This window comes from Larimichthys crocea, chromosome VII (genome assembly GCF_000972845.2).
Source record: "Larimichthys crocea isolate SSNF chromosome VII, L_crocea_2.0, whole genome shotgun sequence".
In the NCBI taxonomy this organism is placed as follows: Eukaryota; Metazoa; Chordata; class Actinopteri; family Sciaenidae; genus Larimichthys; species Larimichthys crocea.
The window spans coordinates 14,948,525-14,973,697 of NC_040017.1; the positions used below are offsets into that span (position 1 = coordinate 14,948,525).

At 40.4% G+C, this 25,173-nt stretch overlaps 1 protein-coding gene across 1 annotated transcript; it reads left to right on the forward strand.

Annotated features, from left to right (window-relative positions):
• The first annotated feature begins 551 nt into the window (after positions 1–551).
• On the forward strand, positions 552–24,374 carry tlcd2 (TLC domain containing 2). Its single transcript, XM_010735785.3, has 4 exons — positions 552–1,167; positions 1,607–1,689; positions 3,907–3,989; positions 21,254–24,374. The coding sequence occupies exons 1-4, from the start codon at positions 989–991 to the stop codon at positions 21,626–21,628; spliced, it is 720 nt and encodes a 239-aa protein (XP_010734087.1). The 5' UTR covers positions 552–988; the 3' UTR covers positions 21,629–24,374.
• Positions 24,375–25,173: the final 799 nt, after the last annotated feature.

Consider the following 25,173-nt stretch of genomic DNA (forward strand, 5'->3'; position numbering starts at 1 on the left):
GGGTACACCCTGGACAAGTCACCTGTTCATCAAACAACCATTCACACTCTCGGGCAACCTAAGTGCGTGTCTTAGGACTGTGGGAGGAAAGAGAGAAACTCTACACAGAAAGTCCCCAGCCGAGGCTCGAAAAACAGGAACCTTGTTGCTGTGAAGTGAGGTGCACCACCCTTCAATTAATCCACAAATATATATCATGTAACAGCGGCCCTGTTGATACAACAATACAGACACGACTCTGTTGGTTTTTGCACACTTGAAAAGTCATTTTATTGTGAAAACTATAAAGATGGATGGACATAATGCATAATGCAACAAAAAGTGAAGCATTAATTCATTAGTAAAACATTTGCTTTCTCTTGATCATGTTTAATTAGTGGTGTCTTCTCAAAGTCAAATTATTTTCAACATCAATGTGTGTACATTTTTCTTATTAGTGAGGTAGGATAGACTCTCCGGACAGCACTTAACGTAACCCAACACATGAAACGTGCTCTTGGCCTCGCCTCTTCATAGTAGGGCGGGGAGACTGTTGTTTGGTTTCTGTTGATGTCAAAAAGTTACACAAGCGAGGGATGAGGTTATTGAACAGGACGGTTTCACAACTCTCAAACGAGACTCCTCACCTGCATTCACCATCCACTGAAGCCGGTCACACCACTTTTTTTTCTTTGGGGATTTTATTTCACTTGCAGAAAAAACATCCCAAACATCCAGTGTGTGTGTCAGTGGGAAATCCATTGACAGACTCGTCCACGCCTCCTCTCTCCGAACAATAACAGCGTTTCACACTCTTTGAGTGATGAGTGGCCTCAGATGATTTGGGAATACGCCGATGTGTTCACGATAGTGTCTCGGTCGTCGGTTATAATCATCTTTATTTGATAAAAAAAAAAAAAAACTAACTAACATTAATAACAGAATATATAGTATCTGCAAACACGTCGTTGCCTGTGAAGTCTTTATTTACCAAACAAACATTTCCACCATGGAGTTGAGTTCAGTGATTTTAACGACTGGGAGCTCCGTCGTGTTTTTCAGGCTCATCAACGCTGGGGTCAGTAAACTCCCCATGCCTGAATCTGCGTGCAGGAATGCAGGGAAATGGAGAAATATCTCTACATCCTTCGTGCACAGTTTTATCACGGCGATATGGGCAGTGCTTTGGTAAGTTAAACCCAATAATGACAAGTTTGGTCCAGTTAAATGTGATGTGATTTAGATGTGTTGGACTTGAGAGCATGGTTGACTTTATACTGAATTTTGGCGCGTTTGTATTTAAAATGGGATTCTGATTCATATTTACTTTATTTTATTCATGTGGTTTAACTTAATGCTGCTTGTCCATTATTCATAATCTAATTGTGAATATATATATATATATATATATATATATATATATAGTTTATCCACCTATTTTCAGATCAATGAGTTTTAACACGTCTGTATTTAGCACTACCACTTATTTACTGTATCTTTGACACACAGCTCAATTATTTACTTTAAAATTAAAGTTTGCTTGATTTGCCTGTAAAGATATCACCGTCAAATAAGAGTCGCTTTTATCAGAACATCCTTATCAAAACTATTTTATTTATCTTTTCAGCTTTTTCCTTCACCCGCAGATGGCTGAAGATTTGATAGAAACTCACTCAGTGTTTTCTCATGCTCTGGTGTCGTTTTCGATCGGTGAGTAACCTGTCAACACTTCTACACTGCTGGATTACAAATTGTGTTTGAACGGGCTGGTGGTGTTGATGGAGGGTGGGGTTGGGGATAGAGAGAGAGCGCACCCACAGGTGCTGCCACCATAAGGGAAAGGGAGGGAATGAGATTATCCATCCCAGTTAGTCTTATCTTCCTGCATGGTGTCAGGACAGTTTAGGTCTAACTAGCTGCTACAAGTCTTAACTTGAAAAGTGTTTATTAGTTTAACCATTTGGATAATAAATAATGATATAATATCAATAAATCATAGAATAACAGTGTTTGCATGATGTGAAACCAATATGGAAGGCATGGTACAATGAGCCTTTTCTCTCACCCTGAATTCTTAATGAACTACGTGTTGAAATGAGCTCTGGCATTTGTTTTTATAATGCTCTGACACTGTCATATTGGTAAATATGAATATTTTATTAAACATTCTCACTGACTTATGCATGAATAAATTTGAGATGGACTTAAATTTTGCTGGACGTCATTATAAGATTTCTCAAACCTATAAGTTTCACCCACATTCTTAAAATAGCAACTCACCCTGTTTTTACCTTTTCCTCATTAACCTGTAAATATACTCTGGAGCAACTAGCGGCACGTAAGCCCTCTTAAATCCTGAAATATATTGGATCTGTGCCCGAGGATTCCCAGGATGTTTGACATTCTTTCCGGAAGTCCAGCTCTGGAAGCTGGCAAAGCGAGGAACAGTGTCAGTATGTACAGATCAATGGAGGGCATTATTATCAGTCCCTGGTACAGGGCGTAACCCCCTGTACAGTCATGTGACATCACCAAGAAGTCAGTGGATTTATGCAAGTCGTCCAACATGAGTTGTTGAATCCTCCCACCTCAAATGTGGTATGATTCTTAGGAAGTTTAGTGAGGAGTTTTATAGAAACCAGATTTGTGCATTCAGCCCATGATACCATGCGGCAGCCCTCGAAGTGGCATGCCAGAAATGGTTCTCCACTTTTTGAATGAAGACCTTGTCCAGCACCTAGAACGTCTTTCAAATGAAACCCAAATCTACCTCCTCTACCTCTAATACAGACAAACAGACATGGTGACAGTGATACTAAGCATTTTTCCATGGTATCCTTAATGCTAAGTCAAGTTTACACAGACCACAAGAACAAGAAGCCACAGTAATAAGATGTTCACATGTTGCCACTTTCAGACTAAAGCCAGGTGTCTTAATCAAGTTTCTCAAACATAACTGGGTCACTCCAACAGAGACGTGAAGCTGACAGCCTGAAAATGTCGTTTGACTAACTGGTTTAAGAAAGGAATTCCCTGTTCCTGTAAACATGCCAATGAACTGCACTCCAGACGTTCTTGAATGGAAAGAACCAAATGTAATACTTTGGAGAATTTCACTCGAAACTCTTTTTTTTTTTTTCCTTTCCTGTTCAAGCTCTGGTTGGTATCCAGTGGAAAGTCAAGCAGTGTCTGATTCTTTTGTTCTCAGTGTAGATGAATACAAAAATAGTCATGTTTAGTCGTTCTTTGTGCCACCTGTATGTTTTGAATACAGATGCATGAGTGCAAGGAATCTTATGAATGAATTTATGAGTCATTATAAAACACAAGGGCAAGATAAGAGATGCCAATCAATTGGGACTTTTATTTAAAGAGTCACACACTCAAATTGGCTGTAGAACTCGAAACTTGACCCAAATTCAACCTCTTGATGCTGTTTTTGAAAAGGCTTACGAGTTTTCCCTATCTGTCGTTGTTGCTCTTATGGGCCCAGATAGTGCAAATAAACCAATTAAATTCTTGATAGCAATTTTTTTTTTAGATTAACTCATACATCACATCGACAAAATGGTCCTGGGGTCATATTTCCAATGTAATGAGGTTAATTCCAGTCTCACCAAAGCCCCCTGAGCTCCATCGCACTCCTTCATCCCCATCCTCAACACGTCATTATTTTTCCAGCATTCTGAATAGCTGTCTCCATGGTTACAGCTGGTGGTGGGGAAGGGGGTGGGTTTCGTGGATATGAATAGCCCCTCTCCAAGACACATCTTGGTTGCCATTGCCATTGCCGTCGTCATGGAAGCGGGGTCCCTCCTCCCCGACGCACTTGATATGCTCAAGGCTGTTATTGTCAGAAGAATCTGTTGTGCTTTGGTTAATTAATGAACCTAATGATGATTAAATACTGTCTTACTGTCCCCACAGGTTACTTCATCTATGACTTCTTTGACATGGTGACGAACCAGACATTAAGTCAGTCCTGGGAGCTTCTGTTTCATCACTTAGTGGTAGGTCTTTCAAGAATTACTGTCACAGTGGGAAATGAGCTCTTGTCCAAGATTTCATATTTCACCTTGACAGGAGAATGTTGAAACTTTGCATCTCTGTAAGAAATTATCTATCCTATGAATCAATATAAAGTAGTTGGCGCACCGACAAATCACGCACTACAACCCCAACACACCTGTCAGAAGCATGAGCATGAGTTAGACAAAATACCCGTCTTTCTTGTCTGGTTACAAAGAACAAGTGAAGGAGGAGGAGGAGGAGGAACAAAGAGACAATCATTCCAGTGTGACAGCCCCCTTCCCTCCACCACCTCCACCCTCTGCCAAGCACTCAACCTCCTGTCATGCCTTGAGAAAGTTGAACTCCACCCGGCTCCCTTCCTTGCTGTCTATTTAATCACACGAGCAGACAAGCAGATTCCCATCAGAGACATGACATGGAGATTTTTTCTTCCTGTGGGAATCAGATCAGTTAACCCTTTGTTCATTCCTGCTTTTAAACACTATGGAGGGGGAAAAGGAAATGACCTGAAGTACCTCTATAGAACGACATCCTGACTGAATATTTTCTCTATTTGCTTATGTCTGCGTGACCTACATCCAAACCTGTTGTGTATTACTCTCTGTTGCCAAGCTCTTGCATTGTTATTGCAGTGTACTACTCACCTCTCAAGAGCTGGTAATTTGAATTTTTAATGACGGGATTTGGAGTGGGATTTGTACTGTGCAGCAGCCACTATTTATGTGTGTGTTTGAGTGTTAATGCAGGCATGTTTTCAACCCAAAGCATGTGAAAATACTTCTCTACAGAGTTTGGGTCACTGATGACGTGGCTTATGCTCGTGCATATGCTGATGTTCCAGTTATAGATTTATGTATTTTACATATATATACAGATATACAGTGTGTATATAGTGTCAAATGTGCTCACATCCTGTCCTGATAATATCACTTTAACAGTAAAGCCTAGATTATAGTCCATCCTCTGGGTCTGTGTGTAGTAAATTTCATCATCAGTGGGTGTACACAAAGTACACTTTTACAACAAGCTATTGAATATGTCTGCGCACGTGTGGATCTTCAGAAAGTAGAATAAACAGAGCTGCTACTACGTGTCCATTTCCCCACCTTAAGGATGCTCTCATTTTTAGATTTATCTCCTCTGGAAGACCTGGTTTTGACTCTGTGGCTTATGACTTGTTTTATTAATTATTAGTAGCGGATCTGCAAATTATGGATTTGTTCCTCGTTGTCAAGGAGTTACCTTTGTATGGTGATGATTGAACTAGCCTGTGACATCCTTTGTTTCTAAACAAGGTTAAAGGCACACTTGAGTCACTTTTTGCCAGGTGATAACCAGTGTTTCAGTATTGGAAATTATGTTGTCATTAGGGATTAGTTATTTTTCCAAAAGTCTTGCCTTTTTTTCTCCTTCACTTCCTGGAATCCTGGTGAATGGATGTTTCAGCGAGGCCAGCTGGCCTCGGATTGTCACTGGAGTGTGGGAGGGATGTTTTTTTTTCTTTCTCCTCATTCACATGGTTTTCTATGTTTCTCAGTGGGATAACTTTTTCCTCTTTATTCACTTCATTTTTCATATTCTATCATCTTCATCAAGACTCATTCATTATCTTCTATGATGTTTGCTCCCTAGTTTCCATGTATCTTCCTGAAAGGCCATCCTCCTTCCATCTCATCCTCATCTGGCTCCTTCTCCATTATGTTTTGCAATGCTTGGATCATAAATTAGGTTATAGTTCATGAAGGATTGAAAAGCAAGAGAATATAGTCAGGGCTTGAATTGCAAATGTAAGGGTACTGATCTTCTGATGTCTAAGGAGTGTTCCAAGTCGGTGTAACATTGAATCAAGCAGGTCCAGCTGGTCATGGAGTAGGAGGTTAATCTCTTCTCATATTGGCCCATTGTGCCTATCACCACCTTTTCTTACAATGCTAATGTACAGTCTAGCTTTGCCTATATACGACATGACACTGACATATGCAAACTGCTTTGAGGCGGATGGAAACAACAACTTGACATTGATTCATTTCATTCAAAGTACAGTACACCTTTATGCTAATAGTGCTAACCCAGCAGACATAATTATGTTTGCATATACCATACCATACCATTCTGCATGTAAAGCAGGTCTGTGTGACAAAGAAGGCACTTAAAGTTAAAATGTTGTATCACCAATGAATCATAAAAAATGTTCACTTACATATGCTAACAGACATACGGCATAAAATATGACAGGCGTATCAAGAGTTTGTGAATGAATTGTAAGGGCAGAGGGTGATTTATCTCTGAAAAAAAGTTTAAATACATTTTAAATGTTGTGGTCAGACTGTGTTAATGTTGGTATGTAATGTGTTAGTTTATTGTAGTATGCATAGTAATGTTTCATGACTGTAACAGATTAGTATCTGAAGTTATTTATAATAATTCAGCTTTAAAATGGCATTTCCAAACTACAGGATTGGCTATGAGGAAAGAAGCAAGTTGTATCAGGAACTACACTGCTAGATGCCACTAAATCCTACACATTGATCCTTAAATGGCCAAACGAGTTTGTCTACTTTTAATGTCACATATGTGGGGATAATTCTATTTTTTCTCCCCTGTTTTTATTCTCCATTTTGACCCATACCTATTCCTTTAGCTTTGTTTGCGTTTGGTGTTTTCATCTCTGTAGTTTTACTGCAAAGGTTTCCTGTATAATACACGCATAAAGTAGTGAAACATCATGTGGTGCAACAGGTTTTGTGAATCCCTGTTGCTTCAATCCAGGAGAAATAATTATATTCAGACATCCCATGGAAAGTCTTTTCCCTTCTCATTAACTGAAGTGGAGATTAAAGCTTCTTATTTCTGAGACTGGCACTCCCACAGTCACTCACATCTGATGAGATCCTGTCAGCCATAACCTCGTGCTTCCTTTGGAAAACAGGAAGCCCTGAGAGTTCTGCCAGAAATAGGCTGCCTTCTCCTCAGGAAATTAAATATCTATATATCTATTATGTATATATTGTCTAAGAAACATAGCATGCAGGGCAACCAGAAAGGTAACCAGAAAGTTTAGTGAGTTAAATAAAATTAGTAATCTTGACTAATCTGGACTAACAGCAGTGTAAAGACCTTGTCCTCATTTTGAGTCTGTTTCAGCCTCGTTTGCTCATGACTCCTGGAAATAGTGAGCTTGTAATTAAAAATATGAGCCAGAAAAAAAAGAATCCCAAGTAGAGGCAGAAAGACAAATAATTTTTTCCATGAAGAACGAAAGCATGTGATTAACAGTATATCCAATGTTCTCCTTTGAGTATTTCACAGTAAAAACACCCAGTCAGTCAGTTTTGCTCTTCTGCTCTTTCTTTGCCCTCTTACAGTGGTTTGAAGTTTTGCAGCATGTTTGCTGTTTCCTTCCATAAATGTCTCTCATCCCTCTCTCATCATGCAGAATTCAATTATCTTACTAGTCCAACAGCAAGAAGTCCAGCTCGGCATCTGTCTTTTAGACTCAGCAACGACTAAATGTGAGTCCCAGATTTACTCGTCTGGCGGCTTTTTGCTCAGTCACTCATTTTCTCTTCTTAGCTTCCTCCATCAACATTCCTTTCGGTCTCTTCACTTCTGTCAATATGTTCCTGGAGGCTTCTAAGCCTGGTTACATTACCTGCATACCCTGCTGTGGTCTCGAACAACGCAGGCTCTGCTCCTAGTCAGCATTCCCTGCAGCCCGGCTCTGGTGGTCCAAAATGGCTGTGGTATAAATACTAACACTCCCTCTGTGCTCTGAGCTGACAGTCCGGGCAGCCCAGCTAACAAACTGAGCTAACAGCAGCCATACTTTTAGTTACTTTACAGTTTACTTTACTGTCCATCAGGAAACTCACTGAGTTTAGGCAGAGCAGCCGGAGGACATCAGAGGGAAAACAGAAATTTTCTCCTGTGACATGGTGCCATAAAGTGTTACATACTAGCAGGTGATCGTACCTGGAGTACAGAGTTACATAGAGCAAGGAAAGGTGTGTGTGTGTGATGAAGTGTGGAAATGCAGAGACACCATTCACCTGATTACAAACGAATGTAGCATGATTCAAACTAGAAGTCTAGTTTCTGTTCCAGTTTATCCTTGCAGTGACAGCACCTGTTGCTGTGTTGCTTTTTATCCTTATAACCTGGAAGTCTTCTTAGGTGCTCACATGCTGTATTTGCCATGTTTTCAAATTCAGCTTCACTGACATATTTCCTCTTGAAGCTTCACCTTGTACCAACGTCAGATATGAGAGGAACACGTCTCAGTTTACCAGGCATGAAAATAGAAGTTGCGGGAGGAGCACGAAGCTGTCTCCCATAGCCAACGGGGAATGTCAATTTTGGAACATGCTGCATTTGGTCTGCCATGTTATCACTAGTTTGACACCACATGTCACTGGAATGCCATGTCTGCAATGGATATCTACAACTCAAGAACCTGATTATCCTGTATGGCTCTTTTTGTTTTATGATCTATCACTTCCCTTTTCTTGGCTTCAGCTACTCCTTTCACTAGCTGCTAGTTGACTAAAGCCAGACTCCAGAAGTCTGAAGTCAGAGTCAGAACTGTCCGTCTGGGACCTTCGCTGGTACCAAACCAAGAATATCTAGTAATGTGACGGGTTTATAGATCCAGTCTTAAACATAGCAAGTCATCAACGACTGTCTTGATATTTTTCAAACATGTTTGATATTTGAATGATGATGTTAAATGTTAGATGTTAAAACTGACATAAAAACTCACCTTTACAAGCTTTACTGCAGCAAGTTGTTGCACCACGTTAGTCTTCATTTTGTTTACACTTGCTCCCCCATCAGTGACGTGATATGCTTTGAGGTGGTCCTGTAGTTCGTGGGATGCGTTATTACGTTCAGATATTATAACATGTGCACGTTTGAGGTTAGAGAAAAGGAAATCTGTTAAGTCCTGTAGTCTGAGCCCGGTTTACCTTCCACGGACTGGCAGCCTAATGTGACAGCAGTAGAAGGAAACACAAAGAGTGATTAAATTAAATTAGTAACCCTTAAGGCCTCATTTGGTTTGAGGTCCTCATTGTAGCTGGCTGTGCAAACATTTCTGAAGCTCAGCTAGTGTATTTTGTGACGATGTAGTTCCTTTACTGGTTAATCTTGGATTGACAAGTTTGTTGATGAGCAGGTCCATGTCAAATAGAAGAGCAGAGCATGGTTTGTAATATATTCTTATGTTGCCTTTAACCATCCAGGGCCTCTTACTATTTTATAGCAGCAGTTGATTATAGTATGTATGGTATGTTTTTGCTTTTGCTAGCCAGCCCACAGATATATTTTGAGTCATCCACAATCTGTGGGCTCTGCCACTCCTCCTTTTTGACCCACACTTTGGTGTGACAAACCACACGCTACGAGGATTTAAAAAAATCTCCAATGTTAACATCATGTTTTAAAAACCATGAGCTGCTGGAAGCGCTGTTGTTTTTGCTGATATTTTAGTGGAATACAACAACGTCACAGTGTATATTAAGTCTTATGATCACCAGTGAGATGGCAAAGATCATAAAATAGGAAATGGAGCACACAGTGTACAAGTTTTTTGGCGGGGAAAGATGTGAAAGATGTGTGTGTGTGTGTGTGTGTGTGTGTGTGTGTGTGTGTGTGTGTGTGTCTCAGCAGTCTCATCTTTTTGGCGGGGAACCCCAGGAGGTCCCCCCCTCTTGATTCTTTGTGTATACATACAGGAGGACAGACATCTGGTCTCCACATGAACCTCAGGCTCCCTAAGAGGGAGACACACTTCCTGAGAGGGCTTCTGCAAATGTGCGCACACCCTCAAAACATTTCAGTTCTGCAGCACCACTCCATATATCACACACCCTGCCTTGTTCACAACCCCCCTTTACTTGTATGACTGCCAAACATCTCCCCCATCCCCCCCTCGTCCACCTACTCTCTGCAGCTTGTACCACCCCCTCACATGGCTACAAACCAATGAGATCCTCAGTGCTGCAGCCGTATCATATCTTGTTTTTGTGGGATTTTTTTTTCTTTTTGTTTCCTTTATGGTATGATCGTCTGACGTTGAGGAATTTCCTTGTCCATTGTGTTTGTGTCTGAACAGCCATTTAATGTAATGGCAACTACAAAATCCAGATTGATGGATGTATCGTCTCTTCTTGTCTCTATACCAACCATAGAAATGCTGCTGTGAGGCAGCCACTGTGGACTATTGAACGTATGTTTGTGTGTATGATCTGTCTAATAAGTGAGATAGATATTTGCTGACCTGACGGGTGTATTGAGACCATTACTTGTGCATAAAAATTATGCATTCAAATATGACAGAGAGAAAGCTTCATTCAAATGTCACATTATTGAGAAATTTCTCTTAGAATAACGACCTGTTGTGACCGTAAAGACAGAAAATGTAACTTTTGGGAGATGCCTGCCTTCAGTGAGGAGATAATGCCCGCTTTCAGGTCCGCGGCATCCATTTTTTGACTCTGGTTGTGGCGCTATCCTTGCAATCTTGAGCCATGGCAGTGACTTTGGGCCTAGCGCTGTATTTATATTTACAGACCTTGGTCACCATTGTAATAACGTTTAAAGATCAGACTTCCTCCAAGGTATCTCGGATATGTTAGTACATGATATTTTCAACAAATTTGCTGGAAGTGCGCTTTAAAATAATAGTTTTTGAAAAGTTAGGGAGGAGCTCAGCACAACGCGTCCTACTCCATTGCCAGCTCGCTAGCGCCCCCTAACTTTTGATGTTGTTTAAGAACTTAAAGTTTGGGAAACGGAGGTGAATCGTGAAAGCATGTGTGGGAAAAATTAAAAGTTTATTTGGTGTTAATCCCATCTCGCTTATCAAGGCTACATTGTGAAATTCACGATATTAGTGTGACGTGGAAATAAACAGTGGTGCCATCCACCCTGAACAGAGCAGGCGAATGAGCCCTGTGTTATACTGTCTTCACCTTCCAGGTCAACACCAGAAAAGAGCAGTGTTGTTACACTCATACACACATGTGCTTTCCAAAGAGACTGGATACTGGAAAATCAGGGTGCCCAAAAAAAAAAAAAAAGGAAGTGGCATTTGTTTGGAGTTGGCATAACAACCAGGAATGCTGTTTGCAAAAGCATCCATCCATCAGCGAGGGAGTCGACTCTCTGTGAGCTTGTCATTGCTGAAAACCAAGGTGTGGCAGAGTAGGAGCCGTGCATTTGTTCTCCGTGAGTGACACACCCCCAAACCAAAGCGTTAAAAAAGATGGAGAACAAACTTGGCTGAGATCCAGCTATTGTGGGAATTCCACACTTCTTGTGTATGATACCAAAAGCAGCGTGGGTGGGTGTACAAGCATGTGAGAGTGCAGCGTAGGAAAAAACTCACATTGAACATTTGGACCTTTTTTTGTTGTTTATGTTTCACAGAAAACCTGAGATATCTCCAGTAACTGTCAGGGCTTTTATTTGTTTCTCACTTATTCCTGAAATTCCTTTAAGAGGGCTACACATAAACGATATAAATATAATATTAAATGCTATAATTGCTATAGAAGACTGATACCACAAGTTCAATCTCGCAGCTCGTTAACTTATCTTGGCACAAACATGGGAAACATGAGCACAAAAGTTCACACATTATGCCTTACTTGTTTAATATTCACACAAACTGAAGTGTTAAAACCAAGCGACAGCGTCTGTGGCTGTGAAGTGCCAAAAACTACAGTTCACAGTCCACTTGAGGCTGGCTACAGAACGAGTGACTCACCCGCTGCCAAATGGGTCAAATTGATTGACCGGTGGGTGTCATTACAGATTGTTTGAGCACTCAGGCATCATTTGGTCCAACTCAGGTCTGCTAATGATCCACTTCTTTGCCGATTTTTTTAGATTAGGAGGGAGGTGGAAGAGGTGGCAGGACAGCCGCCAGAGTCACAGACTATGAGCTTCTCTTCAGAAACCTGTGGGCGACATCACAGATACGCTGTCCATTCTTTATACTGTCAATAGTTAAAATGACATGTTGTGGTTTTACATGGGGGTTTATGCAGGACTATTTCTTGGCACATTAACCTCCTTGAGCCAGGCTAGATGTCTTCCTGTGTTTTACAGTATTTGAGCTTAACTAAGCGAACAAACTGTTGGTTGTGGCTTCATATTTACTGTAGAAGTAAAACATTGCAAGTGTTGCAACCCGTGAACAATTGGGAATATCATCAGATCTCTAGAGCTTTCTGGTGCTTCCTGATCCTAATGAGCGTTGAAGATGCATCTTTCCCTGGCCGCTCTGAAAAGTGAGGTAATGGCTGAGACGAACAGTACACTCCTCCCTTCACACACAACGCCTGAATACCTCAAGTGACCACGAGTCACTGAAACACACACACCTGTTAACAGTCGTAGAGCTTCACCCTGATGTCCCGTGTGATGATGAGTAACACTGTACTTGAGACAGCTCACATACTCGTGGTGCTAATTAATCATAATCAAACTAATATTGTTTAGGAACGCCCGGTGAATATCTGACCAGATGTTTGTGACAGTGAGGAGCTGAAGTGGCCTGCTGTGCTGCTGTCAGCTGACAGGAGTTAACGCAGGTCGCATGACAAACGTTATGACCACCACCACCACCCCCTCAGTCCTCTAGAGAAGCGAGTGTGTGTATAATTACAGTCTCATGTTCCCAAGCTACACCATGCTGCTACATTTTCTCTCAGAAACTTGAAGAGTTTGTAAGACCCTCCCATTTGCTCATCACCTCACTGCTGTTCTTCACTTGGTCATACCCTGTCCTTTTAATGACCTGTATTAAAGAATACTGACTCTCCAAGAAGCTATAAATAATAAATAAATCCATAAACAACTCTCATTATTGTATGTGAATCCAAAGATTCAGCCACTGTTTCTCTCTGATAGTCATAGGTGTGCCTGTGAAGCACAGTTTTAGTGTCACCTGAGGTATGCGGTTGGTTTTCTTGCTGTAGTTATTTATAGTTCAGGCTAGATTGCCTTTTTTCCTACCCAAACAAGTTTATTTGTCCACATGCCTCGCTTCAGTCAGAGAGCTGCTTGATATTACTGTAGTTTTTAGTTTCACCTTCAGCATCCTCTGTTGGTAAATGGTCTCCCATCATGCTACATTAATGATGGGCAGGCAGTGGAAACTTGCCTGCCTAATGGATGAATTGGAAGTTGAACTCAGTTTATGAATTCTTTTAATGCTAGTAATCTTAGTGACACAAATTCATGTCATGACTCACTGAAGCAAGGATCCATTATTTCCCATTACAACATCATTCCTGTTAAAAGGAGAAGCAGCGTGTAGACAGGTGAAGAAACTATAGTTATCTATAATATATCTTGCAAATCATGACAGGTTTCACCTTAAATTCATAGTGTGACTGCCGTCTTTTATTTATTTATTATTTCAGGAACAAAATGAAATGGTTGAAAACATAACATTAAAAATATTTTAAATAGTCATACTTCAAATATTAGGTGTGTCATGTGTCATCGTGTTTGAATGTGGTGGATGAAAATAAAGAGACTGTTTATTACTGCTGTCATGAAAGAGGACCGGAACCAATAGAGTGACAAAACAGTCTAGAAGGAATCAATGAGGAGTGCATCCTCATCAGCATTTTTATATGTGGACTAGAAAAAGAAAACAAGGACTGGGTTCTCGGGTAGAAGATGACACAGTGCTCAGCTGACAGCTAGAATAGGAGATCACGGTACGCAATGCAGAATCATGCACTACATGAAAGATTAACATGACGTTTCTCTTACATTTAAGTATAGTTTTGAGTATAATTGTAATAATATACTTGATAGTATTCTTCTTTAATTCACAGACATATTTATGTTCATTTAAAGGACCAGTTGAAGTTACTGATTGTGACACCCTCGCCTCACCCTCTCTTTCCTAGTATGAAGAAGAAACTACAGTGTGTGCAAAACACGCAAAAACGTAAAAGACCCTCGAGCCAGTATTCAGTTTGTCCAACTATAGAAACATGATGGTTTGGCATGGCAGACTCTATGGAAGAGGACCCAAAGTGTAGATGTAGCTATAGAAGACTCATTGTAAGGTAATAAAAACATAATAATTCTTATTTTCAGGTGATTATACACTAATAAAAACATATTATATTCCATTTCTACCATATTCTATAACTTAACATCTTTAAATGTTACACACTGGACATTTTAATAAAGCCAGATAAAACACCTCTTCTCTACAAATGCTGCATGTGCAGGCTGCAATTTCACAGTACTCACACCTTTTTATTACAATTCAAACCCTGGTTAAAAACCTACATGCTAGCTTTGGTGGGATGAGGTGACAGGCGGACTTTTCCATGCGTCAGAGTGCTGATGATGACATACCTTAAATGTTTGTGGTTTGCTGATTTTAATGCTTAAATTACTTCGGAAAAGCCACTGCTGACTTTGTTTTTTATTCTCTTCGGGCGCTCTCTGACAGACACGACATACACCCACAAAGTAAAGAAAGAAATGTGTTTGGAATACTTTAATCATTACTTAATGAATATGGATGTGTATGTGTTCTCATGAGCCTCGATGTCTTGCTTGTGTGGCGTTATAGAAAATATTGCTTTCCTGGGCAGGTGTGTGTTTGTGGTGAGGGGGGGTGCTAACTAGTTTAAAGCTCCCCCCCTGTTTTCTGTTTCTGTGCTGGAGTGTAGCCACTCTCTGCCCACCTGTTTAGATCACCCTGACACCTTTGACCTTTCTGCTCTGAGACTCTCGAGAGGCAACATGTTTTATTTTTAATGGAACAACTCATCAACACACACTGGTACAGACTGTGTCAAGCTCCGGGGGTTAATGACCTCTCTTTGCCTTCCTTACCGCCCTTTTTTTTTTCTCCACATGCTTTCATTATTATTCATCGCTCATTGTTACAAACGTGCTGCGCTGGTACCTAACTTGAAAATCTCCTCCGTGTCAGCCAGCTAGTGAGTTATCAGCTAGAGGCAGGGAAACTGGTTTGACATAGAAATCCTCAATTACCTTTGTGTCTGCTCTGGCTATTGTAACAATAAAGTGTGCGATAAGGAGCCAAGTTTGATTTAAATACAAAACAATAAGCATGGGATGTGAATTTTTGCTGCATCTGCAGTGTAAGAAGTGTATGGATATGAAAGATGTATGCGTGTGTGGGTGTCGGGGGGTCAGCAAAAATGTCAAGCAAACCATAATCTGCCTCGGGGTCGGATAGAGAAACTAAGAGCAGTGCTGGGTGGCCTGATACAGGCTCAACAGGTGCTACCGCATCAGGCACGCTCAGCTTTGACTGCAAGATCCTGAAAATCCTGCAGACGGAGAGGAAAGGCCATAACACTACATGCTTTGATAATGCTTCTCACACGTTTAGACCATCTTCACCACTATGTTATGACAGAACTGGCTGTGGCCTGGTCTGCATCGCAGATTGTGGTTCATGGGTGCAGCACATTAGCCTACGTAAACACAGGAGCTCAACTAAAGCTGAAATTATGCTTCTGCCACACACATAGGTAGAAAATAAATGTTTCTGACCAGTTTCCCTCGATGTTTTAGTTTTATGTGCAGATGGAAAATGATGACATTTATGGACCTTTACTCATAAAATGTTTACAGACTATTTATATGAGCAAATAGGAGTAAATATCACACTTGTATAACAAGACCATAGAGACAAGAAAAGGTTTCTGTGGGTGCTTTTATCTCGACATAGCAACCAAGGAATTTACCTCTCAGGTGTTATCTTTCTTTGCGATCCTGTTTGAGGCTAAACTTATCATTTCTATCAGCTTTATCTCGACTTGGGTTTCCCGTCAGCTTGCCTTCTGAATAAAGATTGCCGCAGTTGAAAAGCTGAAAAAAATAAAGTTTAGCATTACCATGATTGTTTCTTATCACGTGAACTTTATCCCACTTTTTGCTTGACCTGTGGTCAGGTCATTGCGTCCTTTTGATGCTTAAACTCAGGATTACGGATTGTTTTTTCTTTTTACTGGGTTTCACCATGTTTATGCCACCGTTTACAATAATTGCCTTACAATCTTAGCACCCAGTGTTTCCCCCTGAAAGTGGGACGTAAAGGTCCCTCACCAGGGTGTAGAGAACATCTAATTGAGCCCACAGGGAGAAAATGCAGGCAGCAAACACCCACACCACTTTGTTTTTCAGCCCTTTGCTTGGATTTTACACAGGTGGCTATATAACAGTAGGTTAATGTACATAGGTACAGTCCAAAGGTCAAGTAACACTCCTTTCTTCTTCCATTGCATACAGACCTAAGTATCACCCACGTCAGTCCCCATATCACAAATGCTTGCTAATATAGGTTGTTGCATTTATTGATACCACACTATATGAGACTGTTTTCCATGTGTAACTCAGGAATCGAGATTGAAAGCTCATTCTTGAGATCACCACAAGATGCTTTAGTTGCCGTTTTAGAGCTTTGGATTGTATAACAGTTGCAAGATTTCTGATTTTCTGAGCATTTCTGTTAAACATTCAGATTTATTAATCCAACCAAAAGGTCCATTAGCTGTTCTGGTGCCTCCAAAATGTTGCTGCGCTCGATCACATTTCATACTTTAAACTGCACCCACACTCCAAACCTACACCAGGAATGTTGCATCTGTATTAATATCCTGTCATTGTGGTTAAACTCCTGGAGCATCTATGTGTTATGTGATGGATGTCACACATGTGTGCCTATCCACTTTCTAGTTGGACAATAGTGTCTGGGCTGCTGTATGTGAAAGCCAAGCTTCAGCTGAGTTTATTGAGGCGAATCCAGCTAATGCTGAATTCATTTAATCATCCGATAGATCCAGGGTCTCGTAGAGGGGGATTACTGTGATTCTCTCTCAGCTTTGGGTGCTGACACCAGTACAGGGTGTGGGAGATGACTAGAGGTCCGCATCTACGCTCACAGAGAGCAATCAGGCTGAGTTTTGGCTACTGTAGCTGCTGGTGTCTGGTTGGCTGCTGAGCCCTGTGGTGCCATTGTCACCTCATGACCATCAAGTGGTCACATTCACCTCTTTTGGTCAGGGAGGATGCCCACATTTTGTCCAATAAGTGTTGGTAGCTTTGAAAAGGTGGGGCGAAGGTCTTTGTGACATAAGGCACAAACTTTATTGCATGTTTTATATCATCGCTGTGGCTCTGTGAACCACTGTACTATCAGTGTTCATATAAAGATTAGGTAACAAATGACACGATAGAGTATGTTCAAACACCATAAAAGATGGAAGAACACCATAAAACTAGAAACACGTGCAGGAGGAACAAAACAATACCCTGATCTTAAATTAAAAAACTGTAAGAACCATCCCCTGTTTTTATATGATTCCTAAATTTGTATTCATCTTTGTACCTTAGCATGTGTAACGGTTTGTTTTGACCTTACCCGTCCCGTGTTCTACTCCATTTTATCTTCCTAGATCAGATTAGACTTGAAATGAGCCACACTAAAGACCACTGTTTGCTGTGGCCCTGGTCTTGCTGTTTGGAGTGTGTTATGTGAGTATTCACACAGGTTAATCTGAGTGTATGGTCTTGTTTTTCAGAGTTCAGGGTGACAGTAAAGGGTGCTGAGAGTTGTTGGCGTCTTTGGTGCCTTTGCTTTTCTTTAACTCAACACCACTTCTTCACGTGTTGTTTTTCTTTGTGTTGCGGTTGTTAACTGAAAACAGTGAGTGAGAGCATACATGTTCTTCAGTCTGTATATCTTGTCTTGTCATCTCAGAACAGACTTTAAAGAAACGTGATTCCCATGTTTGTTCGTAAAGATGTTGGATTTAGATCTACTGTTTTTTTGTTTGGTTGTTTTTGTGTGAGGGAGTTGGGCTTCACATCTATCACGATGCGGAGGATTTGAGATTTCATGACAGAGCATATTGTCCTTCGGCGTAACTGTATTTTATTTTTGTCCCATTTTTGTTAAGGATCTTACATCATTTCACTCTAACTCAAAATCAAATCAAGTTTATTTGTATAGGCCTTTACAATAGCTGAACGGTACCCAAAGTGCTTTACAACAAAGCCATAAAACAATACATAACAAACAAATACAATTAAAAGTGCTGCAGCGCTGCAGGGTATTAAAAGCCTTCCAGAAATACATAGAAAGGAGCAGACAGAATGAGTACACCTAAGAAACAGTACTGCCCTAGTCAGGATTGAACGGCAATCTAAAAAAGTGGGTCTTAAGCTTCGATTTTAAAAGGCTGAGATCAGTAGTGGTGTGAATGTCGGGGGGCAGTTTGTTCCACAGTCTGGGAGCAGCGACGGCAAAAGAACGATCACCTCACTGTTTAAATCTCGACCTAGGGACCTCTAACAGTAGCTGACCCGAAGAGCGCAGGGCTCTGCCACAATTGCGAAAAGTTAAAATCTCTGACAAGTAAGAGGGGGCCAAGCCAATTAATGGCATTAAAAACAAACAATAGAAGTTTAAAAATCAAATTTAAAACGGACTGGAAGCCAGTGGAGTGATGACAGCACAGGGGTAATGTGTTCATGTCTGGACGTGTTCAAATCGGGCAGCAGAAGCACAAGTTGGAGACGAGAAATTGAGGACTGACTAAGGCCAACGAAACCCATGAAACTTTATACATGTATTTATTTTATAGAGGTGTATTAAGGTGGAATTTTAGGTTGCTATAAAAAGACAAAATAAAAATCCTAAAAAACATACCTCATTAAACATTTTCATCATAGTCGTCTTTATTTACTTTATTTTAGACATTTTCTGGGACGAAAGCCATTGAGCTACAGAACAAACATGTGAGTGATCGTTGTTTATCAGTCCACGAGATTCATTGACTGTAACGATCACAAAAGTAGTAGTAGTCCGACTAGATACTGATACACACCTTGTTTGCAGAGTTTTAACACCTCTCATACAGGCACCTGTTCAGCCTCAGAGGAATGTCACAGCAGATTGACCGACCAACACTTCAGCGTTATCTCACATATCTGTGAGTGTGTGTGTGTGTGTGTGTGTGTGTGTGTGGATTTGTTTTTACTGTGTCCTGTTGTCATAACTGTTTTTCCCTCCCAACACACACTGGCTTCGATGAGGCAGTGTTTTTGTGTCGCTAAATATGGTGCTTTCACTGACGTCATCGTAATCCAGCTGCATTGTTCGTCATCACTGTCATTACAACATGGCAACAGGTGAAAGCTTTGATTAAGACCTGTGATTAGTTGGGGTGTGTGTGTGTGTGTGTGAGTCAGAGGCTGCTCAAACCACTGTTGCCATTGTTCACGTACAGAAGTTAAAGTGAAGTAATAATTACAAATAGGGCCTGAGGATGGCAATGTCTGTCCATGCAAGATGAAGATCGGGATTAAGAAGCCGTGTCTTAATCCCGATCCTTCTGTTAAGTATACTTGTCCACTATGTAGTCTATGTAGGGTGCTTAATTTCAGCAGGTTAGTGTTGCCTCAATTCAAGTACGTATTCATCACAAACACTTCAGCTCCAGCAGTTTCCTCACAATGCTGGTGGTCCTTCCCCTTCTGAAATGCGGCAAAAATGGCGACCATTGATTGCAAGAAGTGTCCAGCGTTCCACACTTTTGACCGTTATGAGTGCACCACCCGGGTACTCACAATACACTGGATTTTTCCATGAATAACAGTGTAAGTGTAACTGCAGAAGTACGAGAATTGAGAGCCTTGACAAACACTTAAAGCCATGACAGGATTTCAAATTGAAAATTGAAAATCAAATTTTCAATTGACTTATGAACAGCTAACGAACAAGCAATTACAACAAGGGTGCACTTGTTTATAAATGTTTATAAATGTTTAAAGGCTTTCACAGATAGTGAAATGTGTAGAAAACCTTTTGAACTTTGAACTTTTTTTGAGTCAGGGTCACATCCATTACAGTGAATACATAACGTAAGAGCCAGTTAGTGTGGTGCTGACTCTCTTCATGTGCTGTGTGCTGCAATACACAAGGCGTCCTGTGACCTTAGACGCACACAAACAAACACAAGATCCTTCTCCAACTCAGCCATGACTGATGGTAATGGTCATTCTCTCACAGCACAGTGTATCCCATGACCTGTATTAACTAAAACACGTTGCTTGCTTTGGTGCTCTTTCACTGTCTCCTTTTCACTGCGCTCTATTTCTATTTCTAAACATGGCAGCTTCGATGGTAACAAGTCTGAAACTAAAGTACAGTCTGTCTGAGCACAGTTTGTCTTCCTGCCTCACTTTCAGTGTGCTCTGAGTGTGAATGAAGCGGGCAGTGTTTGTGGGTGCCAGCTCCTGTGGAGAGTTGGCTGAACAGCTTGTTTTTTGGTATAAACACATTTCTGTCATCCAGATTTTGTACCTGCAACACAGCTGCTGTGAATGTGTTAAACTGCAGCGTCCACCTCTGTCACAACATGTCAGACACCGTCCAAAATCCTTTAATCTCACTCCCCAGTGTGTAAAGACTAGTGTAAAGATTTGTTGGGTTTGCTGTTTTGTCAGACTGGTTTTGAGTGACGTTGCTGCCATCTTGTGGAGATTTTCTTTTTGTTACCAAACAGGCTTTCATAAGCACTGCTCAGCAGAAATGAGTCATGGGGGCAATGTCCTTTCACGTGGTCATTAAGTAATATACTGTAAAAGAAAGCATTAAAACATCAGCGTTGAAAGGCAGTGTAAATATGGAAATGATAAGATTTGATTTGACCTGAATCGCCCTGATTTAAAGACATTCAATTATCATTGAGCCCTAGTAGCCTGGTACACCTGGTGGAGTGTGCACCCCGTGTACTTTACTGCAGCGACCTGTGGTCCTTTGCTGCATGTTGTCCACTCTCTATCTTTAGTTGTCCTGTTAAATAAAGACAAAAATAAAATTTATGGATATTTAGTTTACTTGTTAGCACTGTCGCCTCACGGCAAGAAGGTTCCTGGTTCGAACCTCGGCTGGGGCCTTTCTCTATGTGACAGAATGACCTTATGTTTGTGTTATGAAACAATGAAAAAGGATTAATGAAAAATAAATTAGTGATGCATCAATATGTGGATTAATTCGCCTGCATGTCTTTGGACTGGAGAGAACCCATGCAAACTATATATATATATCACTCTAGTATCTTTGGGGAAATTATGTATTACCAATACTGTTAAATACATGTTGAAAATATTTGATTTGTTGGACTTCTGTAGTAACTTTCCTCATCCTTGTCTTCCTCTGTAGGTGATCACCTGTTTCGGCCTCTCTGTGCTGTCCTGCCGTTACGTTGGCTTTGCCGTGGTGGCCCTGTTGGTGGAGATCAACTCAGTGTTCCTCCACCTCAGACAAATGCTGCGTATGGCCAACATCGCCAAAGGCACGCTGTACCGCGTCAACAGCATAATCAACCTGGGCACGTACGTGGTGTTTCGCATCAACACGCTGGCCTGGATGACCCGTTGGCTGGTGCTCAACAGGGACAAGGTGCCCCTCCTGGCCTACACACTGGGCAGTGTGGGTATGGCCATCATGACGGTCATGAATATTGTCCTGTTTTGTCGGCTACTCAGGAGCGACTTCTTGAAGAGCAGCAAGACCAAGAAAGAGAAAGAGATGTAGAGAGGAGAGGAGGAAGAGACACGAGGATCAGATTCATAAACACAACACACAACTCTTTACTGTATGTTAACACCCTGTGGCAGAGATTTGGTATCATTTTGCTTATGTGTGTGATATATTACAGGGATACTTCATCCTGAACAGGTACATACATACAAGGTGTAATCAAAAGGCAATCACACACAGCTATTATGCTAAAAGCTACATTTATTTGTAGTTTTTAGGCTTCTGTACATGTGCCAGTCATTCTTAAGTGCTATTAGAGCCTCACTAATGCTAGACGGAGGGTTTTTCAGATGAATAATATAAGGCCTTTTATTAAAACAGCACCAAATGCCTTATCGTCCCACAGGGTGTTTGAGCTAAAATGTGTCAGACATGCTGTTTGTAAAATGAACTCACCAACACTTGTGTATATTTCCATATAAGAAACAAAAATATCTTTAGTTGCATGTAAGAATAACCTTTTAGTTCATTATATACCGGTGAGGGTTATTAAAAATGACATTTATTTACCACTGTGTAAAAAATGGGATTCAAACCCTCTTGTTGTTAAAAACCAACACTGCAGAGGTACATTTATTTTTTTGTTTGTTTTTTACTTTTTCCACCAAATCTCCTCAACTAAAAAAACACCTGCTACCTCAGAAAGCTTGTAACAAATCTTTACCTCTTTGTAACACAAGCTTTGCTGTCAGTGTTTGGCAGGTTATTAGAGAAGAAAATCGTAAAGGAATTAAAGTATATTTGAAGATTATATCTGTCTGTAGACGGAAGAAGAAGAAGGATATCCAGCAATCCTGACTGAGTGAGAGAATATGTGATGAATAAATACAAAAAAAGTTTGTGGCATTTAAATGAAACAGATCAGATTTGCAGTGGAAACTGCATGATGTTTGGTAACTAAACAACTCGTGCAAAATTAGATTGAAATTAGGAGAAAGAATTTATAAAGCATGAAAAAATAAGCAGGCTTTATGTTAATTATAATTATACAATGTAATCCTTAAATACAATTGGTACTGTACTGTCCTAACTAACCAAGTCATGTGTATAAAATAATCGAGTAAGTCATCACCAACGAAACGACTACTATCTACGGCAGTAGATAGCGCTGCAGTACAAACTGACAATGTTTTCAATGGCTCGTGATGGTGTATAGTCTGCAGTAGGAGCTTTCAGACAGGCTGAAGTTGTTATTCTTCATTTGGCCTATGGAGGACAGCACTCTCCTTAACATTACCTCAGTGACAGTAACACCGGAGATGTCTTTATTTTGTGACGTCTTTGTAGATCTGTGCCTCTTGCCTTTGTTTGTTTTTGTTTTTTTTAAAAGCTGCCAATAAGCACAGATAGATGCAGAGGATTTCCTGAGGTCTGTCTTTAAATAAACAGGTCTGAGATCTGTGAATACAGCAAACTGTTATACACACGGCTGCTACAAGGTTGCCTACTCTTACTGCTTGCATCATAGCATTACAGTTCTTATATGGCATGATGCCATTTTTTTGTTTTGTGTGTGTGTGTGTGTGTATTCATTGTTTGGGGAGTTAAACTGTGTATTTTTGTAATTTATATGTGCTAAAAAGAAGTTGTGGATTAAAGGTAAAATGAACACGATGTTACACGAATATCCCTGTTGTGAATAGTTGAATATAAATAGGACATTGTCGTGGCATTGTGACGCTTTGGGTCTTCATTTTTTTTTGTTAGTTTAGTTCCCCTGCTAATATTTTCAGAACCCAGTGTCGACAAAGGCTAAGCTCATCTTGAAAGTGTTCATGTCGAAGCCCTAAAACCAGGCATGAACACACATGAACACACCGTGCTTTGAGTTTGAAGGAAAGGAAGGACACACAAGTTAATTTATAATCTGCTGTTAGCACAGTCCCCAAATTTCTTTGTCCATGTTAAAATCAAGACATCACTGCACTAAAGAAGCATCACTATTTAAAGACGATGAAATTTGGATTATTGGGAATGTAGATTTTCTATTTCAATTCTTCAAAATGTTTGGGCAGCTTAGCTTCGTGGTTATCGTGAAGACGACTGGTGACAATTGAAGTTCTTTCTAACAAGCAAGCTTATATTTGTAAATGTGTTGTATAAGGCTGTAATGATATTGACAGTACACTTGTGTGATACCATGTTGTGTTTGTTATGTTGCTCTGTGCTTTTAGGAATTGTGATGAAAAAAAAAGTAGCAGGCAAGTTGAGATGCCTTCTCATATCCCTGTCATGTTGGCAAAGGTCACCGTACTGCTCTCTGCGCTCCAATTCCTGAGAAACTGGCAGTGGTTATGAACTCCAAACGCCACACTGCCTCATATTCGTCATCATCTCTAATACACGTGTTGTATCTTTTTTAATAGCTACATTAGTGGCGAATCAGAAAAAATGGTTCAAATACTTATTTTTGTCCTGGTGATTGGTAAAATGTTTGTGATTATTAAGAAAATGAAATTCAGTGAAGGTTATTGACACTGTGTGGATTCGTCGAGGATTTATAATCCCTTTATTTACAAAAAAAACAAAAACGTGGAGCACTGAAGCCACTGAGACCACCTGAGGTCGTGAAAGCAAAATCATCAGCTTTCTCAAAGTGTCACATTTCACAGAATTTTGTCTTTAATCGTAAATATGACAGTTTTATTTTTTCATGTTTTGGCAGAGACTGTTTTGTAATTAAAACTCCAATTTATATGTTTGTATAATAACATTTGTTCAACGTTAAAATAAAAGTTCAAAGGAATAAATGTTTTCTTTTCACTGACACACAAACACAGTTTTTAATCCACCGCATTTGTCTTAACAGCTGTAGTTACATAGTGAAAAAGTTATAGGTTAAGTTATAGTTAAAAAGTAATCAGAATCAATCAGGTCAAGGTCTAGATATAACAATATTTATGAATATAACAACATTTTTAAATAAAAGTCCTAATGGACAGTAAAGTAAACTGCAAACTGTAGCTGCTGTTAGCTAATGTTACCTCAGTTTGTTGACTGCGCTGCTTGGATTGAGCTGAGTGTTTGTACCACAGGCGTTTTGGACAAACGGGAAGAGGAGTATTTCAGGCCCGAGGCATATGCTGACTGGGAGTGGAGCCTGTGTCGTGCTAGAACCGGAGCTGTGTAAGCGCTCAGCAGCCTCCACGGACATAATAACAGAGGCGAAAAGACTGAAGGGGAAGTTGACAGAGGAAGCTCAAAAGCGGAAAGGAGAGAGTAAACGAGCAAGAAGCCACTGGACAAGAGTAAATCTTGGACTGACTTTTAGTCGTTGGCGCAAGCTTGGTGAAATAAAAGGCTGAAAGACCGATGTGGAGCTGTTTCACCTCCTCTCTAGTATCTTAGTATCCATATCATGGGTGTATGTGCACACCATGTGAATGAACATGTCTACGTATCAGGCTGATATTGATATTGGAAATATTTCAAGAAATGCAAAACTTATTTTAAATCACATTCCAGGGATCCCCTAGTTGAATCTAGTTCAAAATGTTGTCAATGGTTTTACATGCGTTTCACAGATTCCTCTAAGCACC